We start from the raw sequence: 23,744 nt of genomic DNA on the forward strand, positions 1-23,744 counted from the left end.
AACAGCCTTTCGAAAAGTGCACATCAGCAAATCGTGGTGTTGCTACCCCATTTAATTCCTTCTCAGAAATTTATGCCTAAATGCAGTATGTATGATACAAATAGATGTTTGGATATTTAATCTTAGATAAACAAACCCAAATTTCACAATATTTTCCAACTTTGGTGTGTGTAACTTTCTTGCTATTGAAGTTATTCAGTCGAACCCAAAATTACAATTCCTACATAAAATAGATAAATTTAGAGGAAAGAAAAGTAATGATGAATAAAATCTTCAAACTTGTCACCCACTATCCATGAATTAGTGATGCCATTGAAGTTTCATTCTCTTTCATGACAGCCATTAACTTTAGAGTGATTTGCTCACTGAGGGAGGAAACTACTCATATGAATGCAAATGACAAGAGCCCAATGCACACGGCAGAGCATGGTAAAGTAGTCATCTGTGGTGTCACGGCAAAATTAGCAGTACCAGAATGTACTTTCCTTCACTTTTTTTACAAGTGAAATATTACTCCATGTGTTTTATCATTACAAGTTCCATCTGCATATTTTACAATTCATTTTTGTTTGGTTATGAATTTATGTATAAGAAATTTGGAGGCACCAAAATTGATAAAAGTGTTATTTGACAATTATGTCTTTTCTAAACTGGTGACGGAACGGCATTCTGGCATGTTCCGGCACTGTGACACCCGCGGTAGTAACTCAAACAGCATAAGTGATGACATCAATCTATTTGCAATAGGGTTTTAAGCATTAAGTTTATGTATAGCTTGAGAAGTAGGGGACAGATTGAAAAACAGAAAACCATGGGTATCTTTGTTTTTCAAACTTCATCACAGTTTTAAGTAATAAAAATAGTGTACAAGCCAACATTAACTGTTGAAAAACTAAAAAATAGGTATTTTTTATTTGCCTAATAGGAGCACCACATATCCTTGATTTGAAAGGATCAGGTGAGTGATACATTGAAATCGGATGGAAAACCCCACTGTGATAATTCAGCAGCATTTGCGCACTCTTTTTTACGATGAGGTTGTTATAATGCTACAATAATCTAGAGAATTCATACAATACATGCCTTCCCTTTTCATAAATTTTCTCGGCAGAATATGCTTGGCTTGAACAAAATAATATGATACTTGGCTCCCCATAAGTTTGCTCCAGCATTATTTTTTGACTTCCTGGTCAAAATTTTACTAGACAGCACCAAAAAATTGATATGCATAAGAAGTAAAAAAATTCATAAATGTAAAATATGGATCTATGACATTCCCTCCAGGATATTTCAAGAAGTAGGATACTATAAACATGGGCAGCATCCAGACTATCTATATGAAATAAACTTGCATAGAAATACCTGTTAGATTTTTCCGTTTACAAAATATATTTTTGGGATTCTAATATATGTAAGTTTCATTAAGTCTCTTGGTGCATTCATCATAGGTAATACACTGCAGAAAAGACAGTGTATTTTAATAAAAGAGAATTTTTTCATGCCTTCAATGCAACCTTGTTTCAAGACTGCCTTACCATACTAACTTTACCTAGAGACAATATTTTTTTTAAATAATTAAATTATTTACAGGATTAGAAGCCAAATAAATTGTCAAACAGTTTATGATTGACTAAATATTTTCCAAATGCTGTAAGTCTTGGTCTCTTCAAATCTCTTTAAAAAGAATAACCCAATCAATAAGTCAATTCTTGCTACATCAGATAGAGGCTCAAGCTCACTTCTAGGCAATATACTCACAACAGAACCCTTACAGAAATTAAGTATGAGCCTTCACCAAAAGAAGCAATAGTTTAAATGGCTAACTTCTATTCAGTGATACTTAAAGAGACTTTGACTTAGAACTTTAGGATAATATGTAGTATAGTACATTTAAATAAAGTGCGCACAAATACCTTATTGCCAGCATGTGGGAGTCTCTACAAATGTCGCATACAAAGTTAATCTACAGTCTATACAGAATTCTCTAGGTGATTTCACAAAGGATAAACAGATAATCAGGCTAACTAAGGCTACGAGAAATAATAGCAAGGAGTATCACAAACAAAAATGTAATAATAAGAGAAATAATCACACAGGTAGAACCAGGGAACATAATTATAATTCCACAAGAATCAGGGACTGATCAGATAATGACGTCTAAATGAGAGATAAACAAATTACCTAAGGGATTATATTTGTACATACAGCTACTTTGACCAAAGAGAACATAATACAACTGATGCTCAAATGAATCAATAGCTAGAAGAGAACTGGTTCATAACAAGGAGCTACACAACGTATCAAATAGGAAATAGGGAAGGCACCAACATCAGAGACCATAGAGGAGCAGACTTTCTGCATGAATGCATCCATGAAGGTTGCCTGCTATAGAATTTGAACTCCCTTCTAGGCACTTTCAATATCATAGTTTGCTAAGAAGCAGAACTACAGGTATTGCAGATTTCACTGAGCTCACAGATTCGCACAAATGTATTAAAAATGGAAACTTCAGTTTCATAAGGAGTACAAACTTGTGACAAACAGATGCCCTGGTCAGAGAAACTAGCAAAATGTATTGAGAAGGGAGAGGGTTACACAGGGCAAGGGGTGTGGGGCCAGGGTATGAAGGATCCACATAGCAGTACTTTGAACCAGGATCTACCTGAGCATTAATTGGACCTGACGGACAAATTGCCAAATTCATAAGTGGAGAAGCATGCAGGACACTCATTTCAAAAAAAGGTTTCTTTCATCCTTCCTCTCATCCATTTTCTTAACAGTTTTCATTCAGAGCTATCCTAAACCCTCATACGGAATGCTCTTGTTCAGAGATTCATCCCACGCAACCACATAATATCAAGCAATTTTGTACTTCAAATTATAAAGAGTGTGCTGAGAGATTGCATCTCTCGAGCAAAGGAAACAAAGTGTAATTTTATAAAGCTATCTGGGCCAAATACATACAATTATTGGTGACCAAAGTAGTCTTCTTAATTTAAAAATTCAGGTGACAGGAATGAAAATGTTAATGACCTTATAAGCTAGACCACGTAAGGCCATGGTGAAGGTGGCATCCAAAATGGGATTACCAGTTCCAATAAACATTTATCTTCTCACTATTGTATAATTTAATGGCTAATGATAAAAAAGGCATGTGATCAATGATTGTTCGCATTTAAAATCACCACCAATACACACTACAATGAGGATGCAGAGTCGTTGAAGTGAGTGGTGTAAAACAATGAATGTGAAAGAGAAAGATAGCAAGAGTGATAACAAAGGGAAAGGACATTCAACCCTGATGACTTTCAAAAAATTCAATGTTGTTATTAATTTTTATGTACTTCATGTTTGTGTCACTTAGGAGACACTAGATTATACGATTAAAAAGTTTCAACCACGCAGCATCTTAAATATATCATTGAGGATTCACATGCTATAAATAAAATAACAAGAATCCAAGGAGTAGTGTATTTTCCTTGATTTTATTTTTTAATCTGTACATGGTATAAAACTAATGAAAACATGAGAAATACATGATTACTGCCCATCACGTGTGGGCTCATGCAATCGTTCGTTTGCACCTATATTTGCCTCCTTCTTTGCATTTGAGCCCAACTAGTGAGGGTCACATGATTTCTTAAACAATAATCGTAATTTTTTCCATTAGTTTTGATAACCTCAGATTCCAATGGCAACAACAAAGAGAAATATATCACAGTGTTTTCCTCTACAGGCAATCAATTCCATGATCATCACAACAAAGGTATAGGAAGATATTCTCATTAAACTAATTAAATATTCACATGAAGACTTTACCATTGATATAATTATGACAATTTCTGATATTTTTGGAAATAAGAATAAATTATATCATTGTCTTACCATTATAACTGAGCTTACATATGCAAAACCTTTTACTTACTTTAAGGTTTGACAAACAAAACATATCACAAGAAAAGATTCAATCACTTATAGATAGGTAGATATAAAATACATTATTTTCTCGTTGCCAGTATTTACAAAAACAATGTAGGGTAAACACACACCAAACAATAATTTTTGGTCCATGAGAAATAGTCTCTCTATGATTTTATTTGTTTTGGCTCATCTGTTTAAACTAAAAATGTTATCACAGTCAGTTCTACTCCCTGGGTTTGCTTTGCATAGGAGTGGCTCTTGGGTAGCAGAACTTTTATGATGCATTTTAGCTTTATCCAGATTTCATAGCCTAAATAAATATTTTTCCTATGTACGTGTATATTTCATAATATACACTTCAACATAAAAAGTAAAATGGTAGTACAGCCAATCATGTAAGGGTTAAACTCACTGCCCCAATTTTTAGCTGCCAACTGTTGCTGTCAGCTGTTCAATTTTAACGACAGGGTCAATGAAAATTTAAAATGAAAAAAAAATTAACCCAAAATATTCCAGATATTTTGGAGGGTATAAAAGAAAAAAAAAACTCTGAGTGCAAGCATTATTTATACTTGTCATTCAGATTAAATTAAGTGGATATGTAATAAAGAATAATTAAACTCAGCTGCCTCAAAAGCAAGAGTGAGATATGCCTTTTCAAATAAATTATTCTCATTGAGCACATGGTTAAGCCCCTTATTTGAATAGCTGTCTAGCATAATGCCAGATACGGAAGAAGTATTCGTCTCGTCGCAGAAGAGAGGCACGTGCATATGAATGAATGTCAGCATCCATTCCTGCTTCTCGCATCCATGATGTTGTTGTCTCTGTGCTGAAGCTGAGAGATGGCGTCTCTTTCTCCCGCTCCCTGCGCATCTCCTCCTTGGCCAGCTCAGAAGCATCCATTTCTGTACACAATATACATTCACAGGTCCTCAAGTTAAATTTATACACTGAATTTGTACAGAAAGTTGTCTTAAGAGATAGCAATGTATATAATTCCCTTATTGTTAAAGGGTCTTCCCCACATTTTAATGAGACGCAAATACAAATAATTTTTTCTTCATTTATGAGTGAGATTTTTAAGATCAATTATCAACTATTCTCTAACTTGACAAAAATATTTTGAAAAGATAAACCATTAGATAATTTTACATATTTTGATTTACGTTCATTGACTTGGTGTTTTTTTGTAAAGATAAAATATTACCAAAAATTCCCCAAAAATGATGACGAAATGTGACACAATGAATCTACTGTGCTTAAAAAAAAGTCAATACAGTTACATTTGAACCTCATATAAACTGCCAGAATCACCGTGTAAGATTCTGAGGGTGAAGCAGGATAAAAGCATTAACAGGCAAGCAGTCTGTTGTAGTGAGGCTCTTTTTCATCCAGAGAGGGATTATGGATTTTGAGGCCGGCCATATGAGAAAAAATATCAGTGCTTCAAATAAACATAAAAAGCCTAATCGTAGGAAAATCTTTTAAAAATTTCATTATCACAAAAGGTAAAAAATAGGTATTCTTCATTTGGCCTTAACCCAACTACCTCTGAACTAATATTTAGATATTCTACCCACTAGGCTAAGAACCTAGCAGTGGCAGGTGAGTGATGACAATAGCTAAAATGATTTGATAGTGAAAAAGCATTACAAAGAAACAAGAATGAATTAGACTGAACTGCTATTAGATTACCATTTGTATTTGCCTTCTGCACCAAACAAAAAATATGTCATCCAAATCACATGGCCATGCTTCATGTCCTCCAAATGTAAGGAATACACAGTTATGCAAACAGCAGCAATCAATCAAGCACCAATGGAAGAAATTTTCCCTTAAAAATTATTTGATAAGAGTAGGCTTTGAATCCAGATCTCCCAATTTCCAGCCAGATAATCTACCTGTTACTATGGCTGAAGCCAGATATTTTTTCAAGGGGATTCACTTATTAGGGGGATACATTTTGGAGAGGTTTCAGGTGAGGGGAAATGCATTTCAGAGGGGCTTTATTTTTACACCTATAATTGTATTCCCCACATAACTATTTTGAGGGGGAATTATAACGCCTTACCCATCACCTCCCTAGCTATGGCCTTGCCAATAACATTACCCCGTCAACATCTCCTAAATCATATTTCGGGGTGGTTAGAAGCTGTTCAGTTGATCTACATTGAAATGCTAATGAATATAGCTGGGTGGTGTAACTTGTGGGACAATAGCAATAGGGAGATGCTGGATTGAGCCTTGGTAGGCTCAATCCAGCATCTCCCTCAAATGAGCAATCCATCAAATGATATTTTTATGGTTAATTTTTTCCTCTGATAAAGATTAATGATAAACAGTGCTTAGACTTTTAAACATTATCAATTATTTTTTTCTCATGAAGATAAAGGCTTTGCATCTACATTTGTCAAAAGCATGGAGAAAGCATACATTCAGACAAGGGATTTCTCAAATACACAATCATACAATTGGTCTTCTCAGGCAGACTATGAGAGACCAATGAGCAGAGATCACAGAACAATAGCAAAAAATAAGTGTTACACAATCATGCAACATTGACAGAGAGATTCAGCATTATGATTGATGTCATTACGTAAATATTTTCATCTGTCATGTACATATTAAAACTTTCCTTTTCACAATGATGCTATGTATAGTATTTATAAACTAATAATTTAAATATCTAAAAACAAAAAATATTGATGGCCATGAGAAGCAAGAGAAACTTTTTTAAAAGCAATTATGAGAAGAGAATACAATTCAGTATTTACAAAGATGAAAAATAACGGATTTTCTCTAGTTCTGAATGGAAATCAAAATAAATTCTCATGACATTGTAATGAACACTGTCTATGAACCCAAAAAATGATTTCTTACACTTTCAATGCTCAGTTCCTCACAGTTATCAAGATATTCCGCTTCCATTAATGTAGTAGAATCAATTAACTATTATCTTCAGCATCAATAGCTTATTCTATTATTAAACTTGAGCATGTGAGGACATATGCTCCAAAGGCAGGATATGGGTAAACAATCTGACAGTCAAGTTTGACTCAAAGCTTGGCAAATCTGTTCCTCAGCCTCACAGCAGGAGGCTTCCTAGCTTCATCAGTAATAATAAAGGAATTCATAAAAGCACATTGATCATATTCTACAGCTCAATTTTAGGAAATAAGCCTTTGGTTCACCTCACCAATTTGGCCAACAAGTGTCCTCAAGGAATTTAAACTTCATGCAAAGTAAGGACATTTATCACAATAGATAATTGAAGTACATAGCTGGGTCACATTATACAAAGAATAATTTAGCACATAAGAATGGATTAAATAGAATGAAAATAAATTATTCACATTTACAAAAACATTTATCTGGTTTCAAAATTACAAATGTTAATCACAAATGGAAATGTAAAAGCTACTAGAGGAGGTGTTGAAAAGTTGACATAAAACATAGGATTCATGTAAGGTTAAAACATATGCAGCATTAGAGTCCCAAGTTTAACATATGTTAGTCTAAAAATTCATAATTTTAACAAAGAGTTAAAATATTAAAAAAACAGATCCCTAAACCCCACACAATTCACCATGCATTAGTTGTCATGTGCTTCAACTGAGTTTTTATCCAAAAAAAAAGCACTTCAATAATGCTATTCAATGATATCTCTTGATAATTTTCACCTCGCCATTATGACTGATGAAATAAAACTATAAATTAATATGAATAAATTACACTGTCCATTCACCAAGCCAAATGAAAAGCTATGGTACGGTTTTGTATTTGGAGGAGGCAACCAACAGCTAAGGTCATTTGCTCCATGAATGAAGGGTAGGGAAAAAAAGGCGGAGAGATAACCAAAGTTGACATTAGGCTACTCTAAACAAAAGGACGATGACATTATGTGCCATCCAATAGAAGAAGTATTGTACTTGAAGTGCCCTCCTCGAAACAGTAAAACAGGGATCAGTCTCTGAAAAATCTCCGCCATCACCAGGTTTTGAACCCAGACCTACAGGGTGGGAAGCCAGCACTCTAGCCACCACACCAACCCGATCCCTCATCAAAAGAGAAGTAAATAGAATCTGTATTTTATAATTCTAAAATACAGGATCCAAAACTGACCTGCAGGACGAAGAACTTTATGAGGCTCATCGGATTCCAAAGGCTCACTGAGTCCTACTTCATTCCGAGCAAATATCCTCAGAAGATACTCATGACCCTCCTGAAAATAAGGAGAAAGATCTTGCTTCAATATATGCAATGAAGAAAAATATAAAGGATTTGCATTTGAAAATAGAGACAAATTTTTTCTGGACCAACTGTTCGTTGCAAAGTTCATGCTCCAGATATGTTTGATATAGATGCACTCAGGTTAAAAACACACTGATGGTCACATCCCTATGAGCTTTGTAATATCATTTGAATCTACAAATCTTATTAGTTTATTACTGGCAACAAGCTTTCCTAAGTTACTATCAATAATATTCAAAGATACTTATTTGCATATTAACCCTTTTCCTGCCACTGGGCCGATATATCGGCCCTTGCTGGTTGAGCGAAAACTGCCAGGGGCCGATTTATTGGCCCAAATTATCTCACTTTTTTTCGTGATTGTGGCCTTTTCGATGGCTGTAATTTATGTAAACCCCCATAATCTATCTATGGTTATAAGATGTAAATATATCTTACGAATTGGGATAAAAATCTAGACGTATTAAATAAAATTAAGTAGCTGAAAAATTTTTAAATCTGAAATGTTGCAAATTCCGGAAAATAGCCCTGGCAGTCTTCGTACATAACACCTGAAATGGGCTGGCGGTAAAAGGGTTAAGCAAACAATTCTCAACTTCTGCATTGAATTAATTATACTTTTCATCGACCATTTCTTATACTTCATTTTTTTGTATTAAAAATTCTATGCTGTTATGGGATATTTATTTTATTACCTGTAGATCTTTAATTGTTAATTTTTGCACATCTGCTTTCACACGACCAACTTCCATCCACATTGTTTTCTTAACATCTCTGATGGCAATGGTATAACTTTCTAGTGGAGCACCACCATCACTTTCTGGTCGACCCCACTCAATAATGATTGCATGAGGGCCAATACCTCGGATCTCCAAGGGTGCAGTGGGTGGAGAAGGTGGAGCTATGGAAAATAAAAATAAGTGAGTAAAATTTCAGTTCCCCAATCACATTTTAGAAATGCAAAATCAAATTGCTAAATTAACCTAATGCTAAAAGCTATTATGTTAATTTACAAAATCAATTTTTTTAAGCAATATCCTCAGCTCTTATGGAAACCAAAATGTAAACAACAATTGATTATATAAAACCTATGCTTGTACATTATTTTCCCTGATAGAGGTATCAATCACAAGGCATAGATCACTCCTTACTTTACTCCGGATTCTAATTATTTTTAAAGGTGGAATAAAAGTTCTTCAATTTTTCAATTAAATAGTGATTAAATTCATAGCAGACCCATGCTGCCCAACATCCTGGCTGATTTGAGTTTGCTAAGCAATCTCTATGCTAGCCTAGCTTAGAGAGGAGACGCTATCTTTCTCTGAATTTGTTACAATGGCTTAAACTATTTACAAGAGCATTTTCCCTTGTTTAACAAATGACTTGAAAATAGAATTTGTGTCTTTAATATTGAAACTTCAAAAAATAGGCTACATAAAACACAGAATGCCGGTGGGAATAAAGGTATTGAAGGAGCTAGTCCATGAATACTCACATGCGTGTGTTTTAAGGCTGACGGAATCAGTCTCAGCAGGTTCACTCAACCCTATACTGTTCTCAGCATAAACTCGGAAGAAGTACTCAGATTTTTCCTTCAAATTTGAGAGACAGTGTGATGTGACAGAGGGCTCCAAGGTGATAACCTTTTCCCATTTCGTACTTGATGAAATCCTCTTTTCAATTATGTAACCTGTAAACAGGCAACAATGAGCAGAAACCAAACCTCTCAAAAGCACCTTCATAAAAGTAGAGCATAAAATTATTTCCAAAAAAGAAAGACACTGAAGTTAAAGACAAAACATATGAAAGACTTACCCGTGAGTTCTGCACCTCCTGTGCTTAAAGGTGGTCCCCATTGAATAGTAGCACTGCGACTTGTTATGTCAGACACAGACAAAGATGTTGGCGGGGATGGTGCAGCTGTAGAAGAATAGTAAGCCAATGAGAATTCATCATTGTAATCAGTTATACAAACAAAAAATTTAAAATAGTTCCTAAAGGTAAGGATGAGTTGACAGGGTTTTCTTTTTTTCAATAGCAATGATCCAATTTCCTTTTAAGATTGATTATCTCTGATGCTTAATACATACATATATGTGATACAACATTAACTTTGAAAACAATTATAGCTACAAAAAACCACATGCTTTAAACAGCATTAAAGGATTTCTAACTTTTTTTAAATTAATTTGTAGATAAGCTGCTATTTCACAAAAACAAGTACAGCATAAACAATAATAAATAAAAATGTGGACACCTAATTATGTATGTATTTAATTTTAAAAAATGAATTTTTACTTAATATACATGCAAAAAAAATTTAAAAAACAAGGCCTTCTTTGGAATCGACGACAAAGGTATGACTGAAACTAATTACGTACAACCTCATCAACTTACTTATCCTCTTTCCAACAGTAATTGATTCTTCTTGAGAATATGGAATACTTGAGCCAACTTCATTTCTAGCTGTCACTCTAAAGTGGTAAGCCACATTTATCTTCAAGCCAGTGACTTGAATACTGGTAATGCTGCCACTGTCTGTGGTCCCCACCTTCTGCCAAGCCTTTTTACCAACTTCTCGCCTCTCCACAAGGTACTCTATGATTTGAGTGCCACCATCCCATTCAGGTGGTTGCCACTTCAGCGTCAGGGAAGAATGATTCATGCCAGATACTTCAAATGGTCCACGAGGAGGTGAGGGTTTGCCTGAAATTGTTAAAATATTCCAATGCATATGAGAGTACTCAGATGACAAACTTAATAAACAAACATAAGTTCAATAACTTACTAAATTGGCACTTGACTGTCACTGGGTCACTCTCTAGAGCTTCAGATACTCCAACAGGATTTTCTGCAAAGACTCTAAACATGTACTCAGCTCCTTCTCTTAACCTCTGAACTGAATAAGATGTGATGTCTCCTTGAATATCAGCAACCTGAAATATAAGTTTTTTTGTAGTAACAATCACAACAATTGAAAGGGTGAGCTTTGAATTCTTTTTACAAACATGAAGTATAGAGAATTTCCAGTTATCACAATGGTATCTGTAGGGAATACGGTATAAAAGGTAGGAATGGTATTATGGGTAGGAATAGGGAATTTCTTCAATAGGTGTTTGTCCTTGATTGCTTTATGCTTTCTTTTTATACAAACATGTATGTACATACTATGCATAACAGAGCAGGAATTTACATCCAAGTAAACAATAGCAAGAATATTTTTTTATCAGAGAAGATATTTTCATAATTTACCACAAAGTAAACATCGAATAGTAAAATAAATGATCAATCAAACAATTTACAAGTGTTTTGTCATCAAAGAAATTATTTACTTTTTTCATATACATATCCCAAAAACAGAAAAACAGAGTCCAGCAAAACAGAATGACTTTGAGTAAATATAATGCTCGTACCTCTGGGAATCATCAAATGGAGTGTTGTGAAAATGTGTTTGTAACATGGTGTGACACTCAATACAATACCGGACATTGGAGATATGAGGAATATTTTCCTTTATTTCCTATGTTGAATGGTTATTGGTAAAACAAAAATTCATATGCACAAAAATCCTGTGAGACTTCCAGCTAACCCAGTAGAGATCTTATCTATCTACCCCTGTAAAAAATAAACTCCTCAGGGAATTTTAGCCCAGTGGCTGATTATGAAGAGTATACCCCTTCCCATAGTTTCTGAAAAATTGAAAAGTAATCTGTGAGGTGGCTATCCAATGAATGTTTTTATTTCACCAGCTTCATAAACAATACTTCAAAATAAATTATTAATATCAAAAAGCCACTTGCCTATGCAGTATTTTTACGTATGAACTATTGCTGTTATTGCTTATAGGTGTTGCATACAACCAATGTGCTACACCCCCCCCCCCCCCCCCCCTCCAAAACAGTGACCCTAAGACACATCTGTTGCAGGCCTACACACATGTAAGGGTAGTCAGGTGGTAGCCATAACCTCAGCTTACACTCCATTGCTGCTAATCAAATCATAATTTAAAGCATCACCGCAAGCAAGCGGAGGGTTGGCTCCACCATCCGTGGAGAGTATGCAAAGGGTAGTAGTACCCTTCATCTCCACAACATAGAGAGTGAAGGAAGGATGGCACTACCCTCTGTAGAGGATTAGAAAAGCCCTTCCACAGAATGTTGAAGACGGTTATGGCTACTATCCATCAAGTATAGAGTAAGGATACTATTCTCCTTCCACTACACACCGTGGCATGTAGGGCATAGTAGGTTGAGTGTACAACCATCCGTGAAGAGTAGTACACTTCCTCTAAGCCATCCCAACCCACTGTGGAGGAGTACATTTTTTACAGGGACAGGTTTGACTTCAAGTCAGACCACATTTTTACCCTCTGATTTTAGTATACACTTGCTTGATATATATGTATCTGATTATACCACCTTCCACACCACTGCTGTTTTCGTCCATTTTGATTTGAGCACTCCTATTCAATTCTTTCCCCATTCTATTGATTTACTTGTGGGCTATTAATGATTTTTAGTACATAAAGTTCTAATGCTGTTTTACTTTTTGGACTTTTCTGGCATGAAGGTCCAGAGGATACCATGATATGATTAATTCACTCACCTTCATCCACACCTTCTTCTCCAAATCACATTTTTCAAGGGAATATTTATAAATATCAATGCCACCATCATCCACAGGTGGCTTCCACGCAATAGTGACAGATTCACTTTTGATTTCCTTAATAACCATTGGGCCCTCAGGTTTAGCAGGCTTGTCTGTATAAAAGAGTACCATGTGTGAAAATGCAATCATGCAAAGCAATATAAATACGCATTAGAGAAACTGAGATCCCATTGATATTGATTGAGATTTCATTTCATGACGGGATATTTTAAAACTTTTATTGATAATTAACTCAGACACTGAGGCATTGCACACATACTAAAAAACAAGGATAAGGGTTTCAATTTTTTCAGCTAATTTAACCATACACTCATACATTAATAAAATGAATCACAATTAAGTGTTATACCAATGAATCCCTTCGATATGTGGGTTACAAGCTCTCTTCAACTACATTTACAACTGATAGAAGTGTAAAGATATCTCTGAAACAAAGTAGATGTAGCATTGGCTCTCTTACTGCTGGCTATGAGCCATTTTCTAAATGAACTTTTGTGTCCAAAAAGCCAGCCAGCTGAGTTCTCATACCCTTAACAGAGAAGGCAGATAATTGATAGAAATACTAATAATACATGTGCTAAAGTAAAAAATGAGGTGAGTTTTTTTTATATTTTTTATAAATCAACACTTTTAATACCTACCAATCAGCTTTTTTACCAAATGGCATTATTCCCACTAAACTTATTAATTAAAATATAACTCCACTACATAGCCACACGCCACAGAAAATGAATGTTCATTCATATGCCGAGTAGTGCAAGAACATTAACATAAAAATATGATCCACTGATCACTTCTATAAAGATTAAATAGAAATTTCAATCCCAGCGCAACCATTTTTGTCAAGCCTAATTATTATAATCTTCTTAATTTCTATGTTATGAAAGGATAGCAATGTCCTAAGTGAGATTTGGGGATAGCAGAGTGAGAGAAGATGAGGATGAAACAAAGGTACTTAGGTACACTAATGAAACTACTTCAATGAGATAACAATTGAATTACTCTTGTTCAAAATGTAGCATTTATGAATATTGCACAAATGAATGATTTTACATCCCAGGACCCAGTCACCTGCACAGGTGCACTGATATATAAATACATCAAGGATGAATTTTGATTTCTTTTCCGGGTGTTTTTCATTTTTGGAGTAGATTTATACTTTTAATAATGAATTGAATATGACAGCTGATATGCCTTTTATCAGTTACACACCCTCCTAAGCTAAACAAAAAAAACTCAATTTCATTTTCATTACAAGATATGATAGCATTACATTGGCAAAAATAAATATTTTTTTCATTACAAGTACAATAACACTATCCAATTTGACTGAGCCCGTAATGACACGCAAGGTGAGTAGTACAAGACACAAGTAAGAGGCAAGAGAGAATTCAAGGTCTATTGGGAAAAGATGATTCATATAACACGATTTCATACTCTGATTTTAAAGGTAAACACTAGCATCATCAGGTCAGACCATGCTAATTTTAGCTGGCATGTGATCCCTTGGAAATTTCTCACCAAAGGTGGGTGGCATCACTAAAATGCCATAGGAATGAATAAAACAAAATATCCACACAAACCATTAAAAGGGAAAGAAACTCAAATACCAAAGAGGTAGAAAATTTATCAGTAACTAAAATTATAGCCTTAAGTAAAAGAAGATGACACAGTGAGATGGTAGGTCAATAAGGGAGCCCACAAGTTAAGAACAGTTATAACAATCCACTTCACATCAATAAAACGTATTTCTCCCAATCAAAGAGTATTTTTTAACCAAACAAAACAATTATGAGCCTTTTATTCATATAGGTACATATAAATAAAACTGAATGAACGAATGGTAATTCAGGAGATAGGGTACACAATAAATCAGTAAATAAAAATTATTAGGTATCATTGATAAGGATGATATACTGGCTGATGTGACATCTAATGGAAAACTGAAATTTGATACATGTTTCCTCCAAGAACCTTCACTTTATAAAAATCTAAAGCTCCTTCTTATTATTGCCCTTTCCTGCTTAGCTTGCATGGCTCTGTCATGGCTCACAATATCTTTTTGCCTATTACATCACTGGTCATCATTTCCATCTCTCACCATTAGTTATTTGTCATGCAACAACTTCCACCCACTTTCATATCAAGCACTTCCTCATTCAATCTGTAAACCATTCATCTCAATATGTATCTCCGTTTTACTTCAAACTCCTACTTTAGACTAACAGCGACTACATATTATGTATAATATCCTGGATCCAGATTTCTACACCATTGGTGGCTAAAACCCATTGCAAGCACTTTTTCCATCATTATCTTATTTAATTCTACACTGGCACAGTTAGGTGCTCAAAGGTTCCAAAGCAAATGACTGAGATCCCCTCTTTATCTCCCATGGCAATGCGTAATTTGTAGGACAGCAATATTGTAAATAAAGAGACTCCATATCTCAACACTCAATTCTCAAATTATCTTACTGCTTATTACCAAATTGCAATTCATGAAAATGAGTGCTGTTCATCTTTTGGGGCCCCCTTTGACCTTTGGGATCAAGAGGCACTGCCCTAAATGTCTAAAGGGCAATCACACAACTGCCATTAAGCACTGATCAATATTAACCACAAAATCTTTCCTTTCACTAATTCCCTCATTTGAAGACATCACCCTGTTTCTGCTATCTTACTATCTCAATCAATTCATGTAGCTGAATGAAAATTTGCTATTTTTTCATAATGTTGGAAAAAACTGTTGATAAGCCTTATATTGCAATGTAATCAATAATGTATAACGAGCTTGCATGAGGCATTCAAACCACATCACAAATTACAATGAGCACTTCTTACATTATTTTTTAAATAATGAAATATTGATGTAATAGCCAGACTGCTCGCAAAAATATGAAAAAATATTGAAGAATTTTTTTTACATTCCTTCTTCCTGCACAGATGGGGATTTACTCCTACAAATGCTGTCATCTATTAAAAGTAAAAACAATAGATCTAGAATCCAGTTTAAAATGAGCAAAATACTAGCAAAGTTAAGAATCATTATCTTTGTACATTTTTGAACATTTTAGATGTAAGGATAAATTAATATTTAAAAATATCATTACATCAATGTAAACACTGGCATTTAAGCAAATGTGGAAATTTCAGAATCCGTATTCAGATATAAGAAAGCCATATTTAGAATAATATAAAAATCAAAATGATCTATCACATAATCATAATTTCTCATTTTCACTGTAGTTATTAATTATCAGTGAATAGTTTTTGTGTGCATCTTACAATATCAGCAAACCACTGCTTCCTCATCTTTCATGATATGAAATCAAATAATTTTGAAATCCATTGAGCATATTTTAATCTTTAGATGTGCGAAAGGTTAAAAGAAAAACCTCGGCCTACCATGGTTCCTAGATTATTATAAAACCAGTGGATATGTGTAATGCATACATAGCCTTTTCTTGCCTCCATGAATTTAAACCCAGAATTAACAGATGTGTATGCCATCCTGAGGTAAATCATACACCCAAACTGAAAACTGTACTTAGCATGAATGCAGACATTTCAATGAAGTTTGCCACACCAGCAACATACATGTGGAGGGAGTTAAAAGGTTAGGAAACAAGGGAGAATTAATAAATGTAAAAATAGGATATCAACATAAATCAACATGGATCAACAAATATAAACCAAGAAGATTCATTACCAATAGCTTCCTGCACAGATGGAGATTTACTCCTACGAATGCTGTCATCTATTAAAAGTAAAAACAATAGATCTAGAATCCAGTTTTAAATGAGCAAATACTAGCAAAGTTAAGAATCATTATCTTTGTACAGCAGCATATACTGCTTCTACAGGTAATAACTATGTACAAAATAAAATTTTAATATCTAATTTCTAGGCAAACAGTGTTAAAGAAGGAGTAACAAGCTAAAAGCATCTATTTGGCACCTACTACTTTGAATATGTAAAAGCACTGCATGAATTTTTATTGATGGCAGAATACCAGATAAGCCTCAATAAGATAGATATTTGCAAGAATACAGCATTTAGGAGATGAAGAAATTAAAACACAAATGCACTTTGATACGAAAGAAGAAAGTAATACCAGACAATCACATGAAGCAAGAAAAATATACATAAGCAATGCAGAATGCATTTGAAGAGATATGTGCAACATATTGTGCAAAGCATTTGAAGAGATTTGTGCAAAATATTGTGCAAAGCATTTGAAGAGATTTGTGCAAAATATTGTGCAAAGCAATTTGATTTGGATTAAAGTTTAAAATACAAGATAATATCATGAAAAGTGTCCCATAGTAAAAGCAACACACCACGTAAAAAAATTGCTAACATTATTTTAACAAATAAAGAATTTCAACATGGCCAGGTATCAAATGAAAACATACCATACCCAATTTTCCTTATTATCGGTAGAAGGCTTAAAATGAATCCATAGATTACAATATTTTTTATTGTACATACTAAAACACCTACCTATGACCCGCAGTGATAAATCCATAGACGCTGAACCTGCTGAATTTGTGACTTTTATGGTATATACTCCAGTGTCATTTCTTTCAAGGGAGTATATGGCAATTGTTGAAGAAGTTTCATCTGTGTAAATGGAACAGTGCTTATTTGACTCCAATGGCTGACCGTCACGAACCCATAATACATCTGGGTTGGGATATCCAGAAAACTTAACCTCAATCTTCCATTGCTCCCGCACTTTAAGTTTCTGGGACCTCAAACTTTCTTCAACTTCAACCTTAGGTGGTTCTGTTAAATAAATATAATGGTATAATTAAATCTGCACCATGATTCATGCATTAAAAAAACATTTTCAATTAATTTAAACATAAACAAACATTTTTTTAACTAAACAATTTTCCCTGCCAAAATAATTCTTTGTTATGACTGTTAATTTACATCTAAATAATGCTTACACCCAGACACTACCTACATGGAATGCCTATAGACAAATATGTACTTTAATGATATTGAAAAATAAGTAGCTAAGTCAAAAAATACATAAATTCACTCAACCAGCATCATTTCATTAAGTTAAGCCACGAGCAAAGGTAATAGTAACTTGTTAAGTTACTATGGCTGTGGCTATATCCTTGAGGATATGCAACTTACAATATATATGTGCGACTCAGGAAACAGATATTCAAGGAAAGAAATCCAGTTTTGTTAATTATAAATTTCAAAAGAGGCCTTTTTCACTTATTATGTACCACGTTAATTAAGCAATACACATTTTCGGAAAAATAAAATGCTTTGACCTATAGGTATAAGAAATAATGATTATATTATACCTTGTGAGGGCGTGAGTAAAAAGTTGATTACAACTAAAAATTATAGAATAAAAAATACAAATACATATATAAATTCTCATTCAATAAAAATATTCTTATACTGAATTCTATCAGAGGGGAAACACTATTTTTTCACCGCTCAAGAAACAAAGCGAGGGAACTTTCCTTTCATAAACAACCGACATTAGTCACCAATATCAATATCTGGTCTGCAAGTGCCAACCTTTCATGTGGAGTGATGTACAAATTATTTTTCTGATTCATTAACACAAATGAAATGTTTGTATACATATCATTCAAGATGACGAGATACTCCATTCCATACATACCAACCCTCCCCTTCTTTACTTGCATGGATGCTAATAATTTTCTAGGTAGAGGCATATTTGAATGCATTGAGGCATATGTGTGGTAGCCAAGAGAGTAGAGCATTCGGCAGCTGATTAAGGGGTCCTGAATTCAAATCCCTTGTGAAGCCTATGCACTTCCCCAAACAAAATTCCTTGAAGTGGAAGGTACTTCAGGGATAGGAACTAACCCTCCTACACAGAATGTGTGAATTTCACATGCCTGTGGCCTAGTCTGGGATGAGTTATACCCTCACCTAGTTGAACTGACTTTCAGGTTGAATCACTGAATGAGTGATGGTTTCTATATGGTTTCACATATAAAATAACAATTACTTCATTTACCTTGAATTATTAGCTGACAAGATGTCTCCGCAAAGCCAGCTGTATTCCTTGCCTGGCAGGTGTATGTTGCTGATGAATTCTCTGATGTTTTAGCTATGACATATTTTGCCACACGATTCTCGTACGTCATAGTTTTTGTTTTTATTTTTTGGCCATCCTTAAGCCTGCATAATAAAGGGAAAATTAATACAGAAAAAATAATCTTCAAATACAACGATGTTCAGTTTTTACATTTGAGACAGAGCATATGTATTAACAAAATAAGATAATAGAAGATGCATTCAGAGCTACAGGTTGATTTAATGATATGTACTTTCAAAGAAAAAATTTTATACCATTAGCAAAACAATAAAGCATAGTTTTCATTTAAACTATCAAAAGCAAAAATTTTTTCAGACATAGAATTAAAATAGAAAAAGCTTTATGCATTTCACTTTCAGCTTTAACAACTCACCATTTGATCTCTGGAGCTGGAATGCCACCAATGACACAAGATAATGTTACACTTTGATTGAGACCAATAACAGTGCCTTTGAGAGGCTCCTGAATGGAAGGTGGCTCAACTGGAATGGGAGCTCCAACTGGAATATACTTTGTGTTGTGTGAAGGAGGACTTGGTCCAACTTCATTGACTGCTGTAACCCTAAACATGTATTCCTTCCTAGTATCTAATCCTGTCACTTTGTGAGCAGTGTCAACGATTGAAAATCCTTCATTTACCCTCCTCCACCTGAAAAACATAAATCAATTGATTAAAATGTAATGTGAGCTACACAATACATAGAGATGTATGCAATGTGATGAACACTTATAATTCACAAATATCACTAATTATTCCTTTTCTTTTCATGTTTCTTTAATCAATACTAATATCGAAATCACTTTGAATTACTGTGAAAAGTAAATTTTCTTAATAATTTGGGCATTTTGCTGTAATGCATTGTCTAGAAAAGAGTAGGCGAGGCAAATATCTGCATCAAAACAATTTTTTGCTCTGACAATGTTAGTGTTTGAGAAGCGGATAATATCATGTGCTACATATGCCTAATAAGAGGAATATCAAGCAAAATCAGTAGCGTGATGTGCTGGTTAGAGGAGTGTTTGGTCCAATATCCCAATACAGTGATCCCAATTACACCATCAAATTAGTAATATGTGTGACGAAGAAAAGTAATCAGCAATGAATTAACTATGAACAGTTTTATTCACTAATTACCTTACATACTAGCCCAAGCTAACCGTATTATCTGCAATGTGGGTGGCCAATATTTATTAGACGGAACCTGTTCGGGCCAGAACAGCCTTATGTTTTTCTGTTCCTTTAAGTTGAACTTCCCTCCACTCTTCCTTTTTCTCGCCTGCCTTGGTTTTTGTTTCTTTTGTTCCTCTTTGCCTATAGAGGGCTCTAGAAGCCCAGAAAGAATTCGTGCATGCCTTGCACCAACGCATTCGTTTGCCTGTGTCAAGGCGAAGACGAAGGTTTTGAAGAATCTAAGGTTTTCCTGGTGAATAGACTGGAGGAAGAGTTCTCGGGTTTCCAGGTGGGTGGGTCCAAGGGAAAAAACCCTTGGACCCGGCTGGAAACCCGAGAACTCTTCCTCCAGGAAGGTTTTGTTTTTTATCTCGCCAAAGCTCCGGCAAGGAACTACACGTCAACAGCAAGATGGACAACACACGGGATGCAGAGTTTGGCAGAAGACAAGGTAAGGCAGGGATTCCCTTCCTTATTTTCTTTTCCAACCCCTTCATTTCTTCCTTTTTTCAATATATCAAGATTTGGTTTCCAGTCCCTCATTCTTTCTTTTCTTTATTATTTTATTTCATTGTAAACGTAAGGCTAAGTTCCGGCCCTGCATTGCTTGCATTTTGAGTGGGACACAAAGGCCCCGTGACGCGACAGAACCCATAATGTGGGTTGCCTGTACTTCAGGATGTAAGTGACATGGGTGTTGCATTCTCACAATTCACAATAACACAATTCTTAGGACCAAGAAAAAATTTTGTTACACAGAAGTTTCTACTCTTTTGAGGGTCACACTTCCTCATCATCATCACTAGTCAACAATTCTAAGATTGTGTGAAAAATCCAAAGAGAAAAAAATCATTTGCATTGACTGGAATTTAAACCAAGATCACCCAATTTCCAATTGAGTGCTCTTGCCAGTTAAGCTACCATGGTGTCATTCTCCTCTGTGGGTGACTCTGTAAAGTTATCACTGTGACTAATCCCGATATACTTAAATTAATCATAAGATTGGTTTGATGCAGCTCTCCATTCCTCCCTCCTATCCACTAGCCTTATCATAGTGATGTATTTCTTCTCCTTTACATCATTCATAACCTGTACCATGTAACTAATTTGGGGCCATCCCTAGCCCCTCTTCTCTTTCACCTGTCCTACGATTGTTTTCATCAGGCCATTATGTCTCATAACTAAGTTCCTAAAGTACCAAAAAGCTATCTAAAGGGATTATAGACAGATATGTAAGATTTTAGTTGGAGTTCCCTCAGATAAGAGGCTAGTGCTCAACAAAAGCAATAATTTTGTTAAATTTAATTTTTAAAAATAATTTTGCATAAGTAGGAATAACAAAATCAAAAATTTGAAGAAAGAATAAAAAATCATAATGAAAAAGAGCTACGTGGTAGATTCAATCGACTCTCCCTGAAATTTCATGTGAATATTCTTGTTGATGAGCAGAAATTCAAAGATTTGGATAACTATTTATGTAAACCAATCCCAATTTCAGAAAATATCTGGGCTTTGCAATGGCAATAAATGAAATATGCCCTTAAATGACACAAGCTTCTACAGACTTCTCCTGCCAGAATTTCGACCTACTTCTTTTGCAAATCAAATCAGTGATAAAGAGCACGAAGGTGCATCTATATAATTCATTATTTCATTCAAAAGAGGTAAAAAATTGACTCAGGACTAAAAAATTCTTTCATTCGACAGAATGTTGTGCAGTAAAGAGGTTTGTTCAACAGAGGGTGAAAATGTATTGTTCTTGAGGGAGGAAAATCCTATGCTAATTTTGATTTCATTGTAGGGATGGCATTTATTCTATAAAGAAATGTTCAAAAGAGATTTGACTGTAATAGCTGACACTTTTTCTTTCACGAAAGTTTTCTATTTTTGACTTGTATCTATCAAAAATTTACAGTTTATCAGAATATCTTATGGTGCCGTAAAAGTTGTGGAATTAAGACCACATGAATGGTGATCCTCTGTTCAGAATAGGGGCCCATGTATATTAATGCAGAATAAATTTGAAGGAAATACTCACGTGAAGTCTTCTTTGTCATGGTACTCCAATATATAATTAATAATTGGAGAATTTCCATCTTTTTCTGGTGCCTTCCAATGTAACGTAAGGCTGTCATCTACAGTTTCTATCATTTCTGGAACACCTGGTTGACTTGGAATTTCTATAAAAGGATATGCAATTTTAAGATATCACCAAGAAATAGTATACAGAGAATCGAAAATTCATTTAACGATTTCCAGCATAGGAAATTAATGAGAGATTTTATCAAAAATTTTCAGTAAAAATTTGCAACATATATAGGTACCTAGGATTTTACCTCAAGATGTTCAACAAGAGTTGCCTACCTTAACTCTCTCAGGTATAATGAAAAAGATAATTTGGCGCACCTTACACTAATTACTACAAACACTGAGCAAAAGCACTTACCAAGAATGATCAAAGTTAAATCAGCTGATGCTTCACCACAGTTATTTTTAAGCTTCACTTGGTATGAACCGCCATCAACTTCTTCTACTTTAGTGATGGTCAAGCTGGCAGAACTTTCAGTGATAGTTTGAGATACCTATGGAAATAATTTATTATTAGTATTAAAGATACATTTGGAGTAAGAAACCACAGTAAAATTAAAATACCATCTTCTGAAAAAAAAATAGAGGCTATACCAACCTTATTGGACTTTTTAATAAGCTTTCCATTGACAAACCATTCATCTTTGGGAGGTGGAATGGCAGAGTAGTTGACAGTGAAGGTAACATTTTCTCCTTTTTTGACTCTGAACTCTTTTTGCAATGTGTCTAAGTTAATCTTGGGGTCTGTCTCCAGAACTGATGAAGTAAATATAAAACAAATTCATAAAATAATATTTTTTTAGGTGCTTGCAGAAAAAATAATCTTTCTTATAGAAAAAAACCACTTACTTTCAACCTTCAGCTTGGATGAAGTGCGGACATTCACAGCAACACATGTGTATTCAGTCTGATCTTCAAGAGTACAATTTGTTACAATAAGTTTCTTCACTGCACCTTCAGACACCATCTTATACTTATCTGATTTCTTGATTGTCTTTCCATTCCTGAGAATGAAAGGTTTTAATGAAGACAGGTTATCCATTTAAATGCCAAATTGAATATTACAGCAATAAAAGCAATAGTTAATAATTACCTGAGCCACTTGACTTCAATATCCTCTCGAGATAGTTCAACAGTAAAAACTGCCTCAGTGTTCTGGGGAACTAGAGTCACATCAGGTAGGCGAGTGATGAAGTCAATCATGGGCTCTACAGATGAATAACATGAAAATAAAATCACAATGAATGGAGAAATATAAAAGAGGAAAACGTTTAAATGAATCATTTACTATACTCTCTAATTTCATGATGCCTTGAAAGCGAATGATTTGAAATCAGAGACAAAAATTCATCAATATGACCTACACATATAATGAGATTAAATAGCACTCCATACAAAAATCACAAATGCAATACCATGTTTTGCATATACTTTATATGACTTTACAACCATTAAGAATTATAAAATAAATTTCCTCAAAAGATTTCCTCCATGTAACATGAGATAATAATTATTAGGCTTCACATATAACAAAAAA

At 34.5% G+C, this 23,744-nt stretch overlaps 1 protein-coding gene across 2 annotated transcripts in view; it reads right to left on the reverse strand.

Annotated features, from left to right (window-relative positions):
• Positions 1–3,466: 3,466 nt before the first annotated feature.
• Positions 3,467–23,744, reverse strand: part of LOC124167682 (titin-like) — a 97,851-nt gene continuing 77,573 nt past the window's right edge. For both annotated transcript variants that reach the window (XM_046545679.1, XM_046545671.1), the window contains exons 32-48: positions 23,301–23,415; positions 23,057–23,211; positions 22,806–22,963; positions 22,566–22,701; positions 22,158–22,299; positions 19,322–19,597; positions 18,868–19,031; positions 17,349–17,633; positions 16,555–16,602; positions 12,781–12,935; positions 10,964–11,111; positions 10,573–10,881; positions 9,991–10,095; positions 9,671–9,865; positions 8,871–9,076; positions 8,047–8,146; positions 3,467–4,829 (exon numbers count right to left, since the gene is read on the reverse strand). In XM_046545679.1, the coding sequence (XP_046401635.1) occupies positions 4,618–4,829; positions 8,047–8,146; positions 8,871–9,076; positions 9,671–9,865; positions 9,991–10,095; positions 10,573–10,881; positions 10,964–11,111; positions 12,781–12,935; positions 16,555–16,602; positions 17,349–17,633; positions 18,868–19,031; positions 19,322–19,597; positions 22,158–22,299; positions 22,566–22,701; positions 22,806–22,963; positions 23,057–23,211; positions 23,301–23,415 (2,909 nt within the window). In that variant the 3' untranslated portion in view covers positions 3,467–4,617. The remainder of the gene's footprint in view (positions 4,830–8,046; positions 8,147–8,870; positions 9,077–9,670; positions 9,866–9,990; positions 10,096–10,572; positions 10,882–10,963; positions 11,112–12,780; positions 12,936–16,554; positions 16,603–17,348; positions 17,634–18,867; positions 19,032–19,321; positions 19,598–22,157; positions 22,300–22,565; positions 22,702–22,805; positions 22,964–23,056; positions 23,212–23,300; positions 23,416–23,744) is intronic.

Source organism: Ischnura elegans, chromosome 1, assembly GCF_921293095.1.
Source record: "Ischnura elegans chromosome 1, ioIscEleg1.1, whole genome shotgun sequence".
NCBI lineage: Eukaryota > Metazoa > Arthropoda > Insecta > Odonata > Coenagrionidae > Ischnura > Ischnura elegans.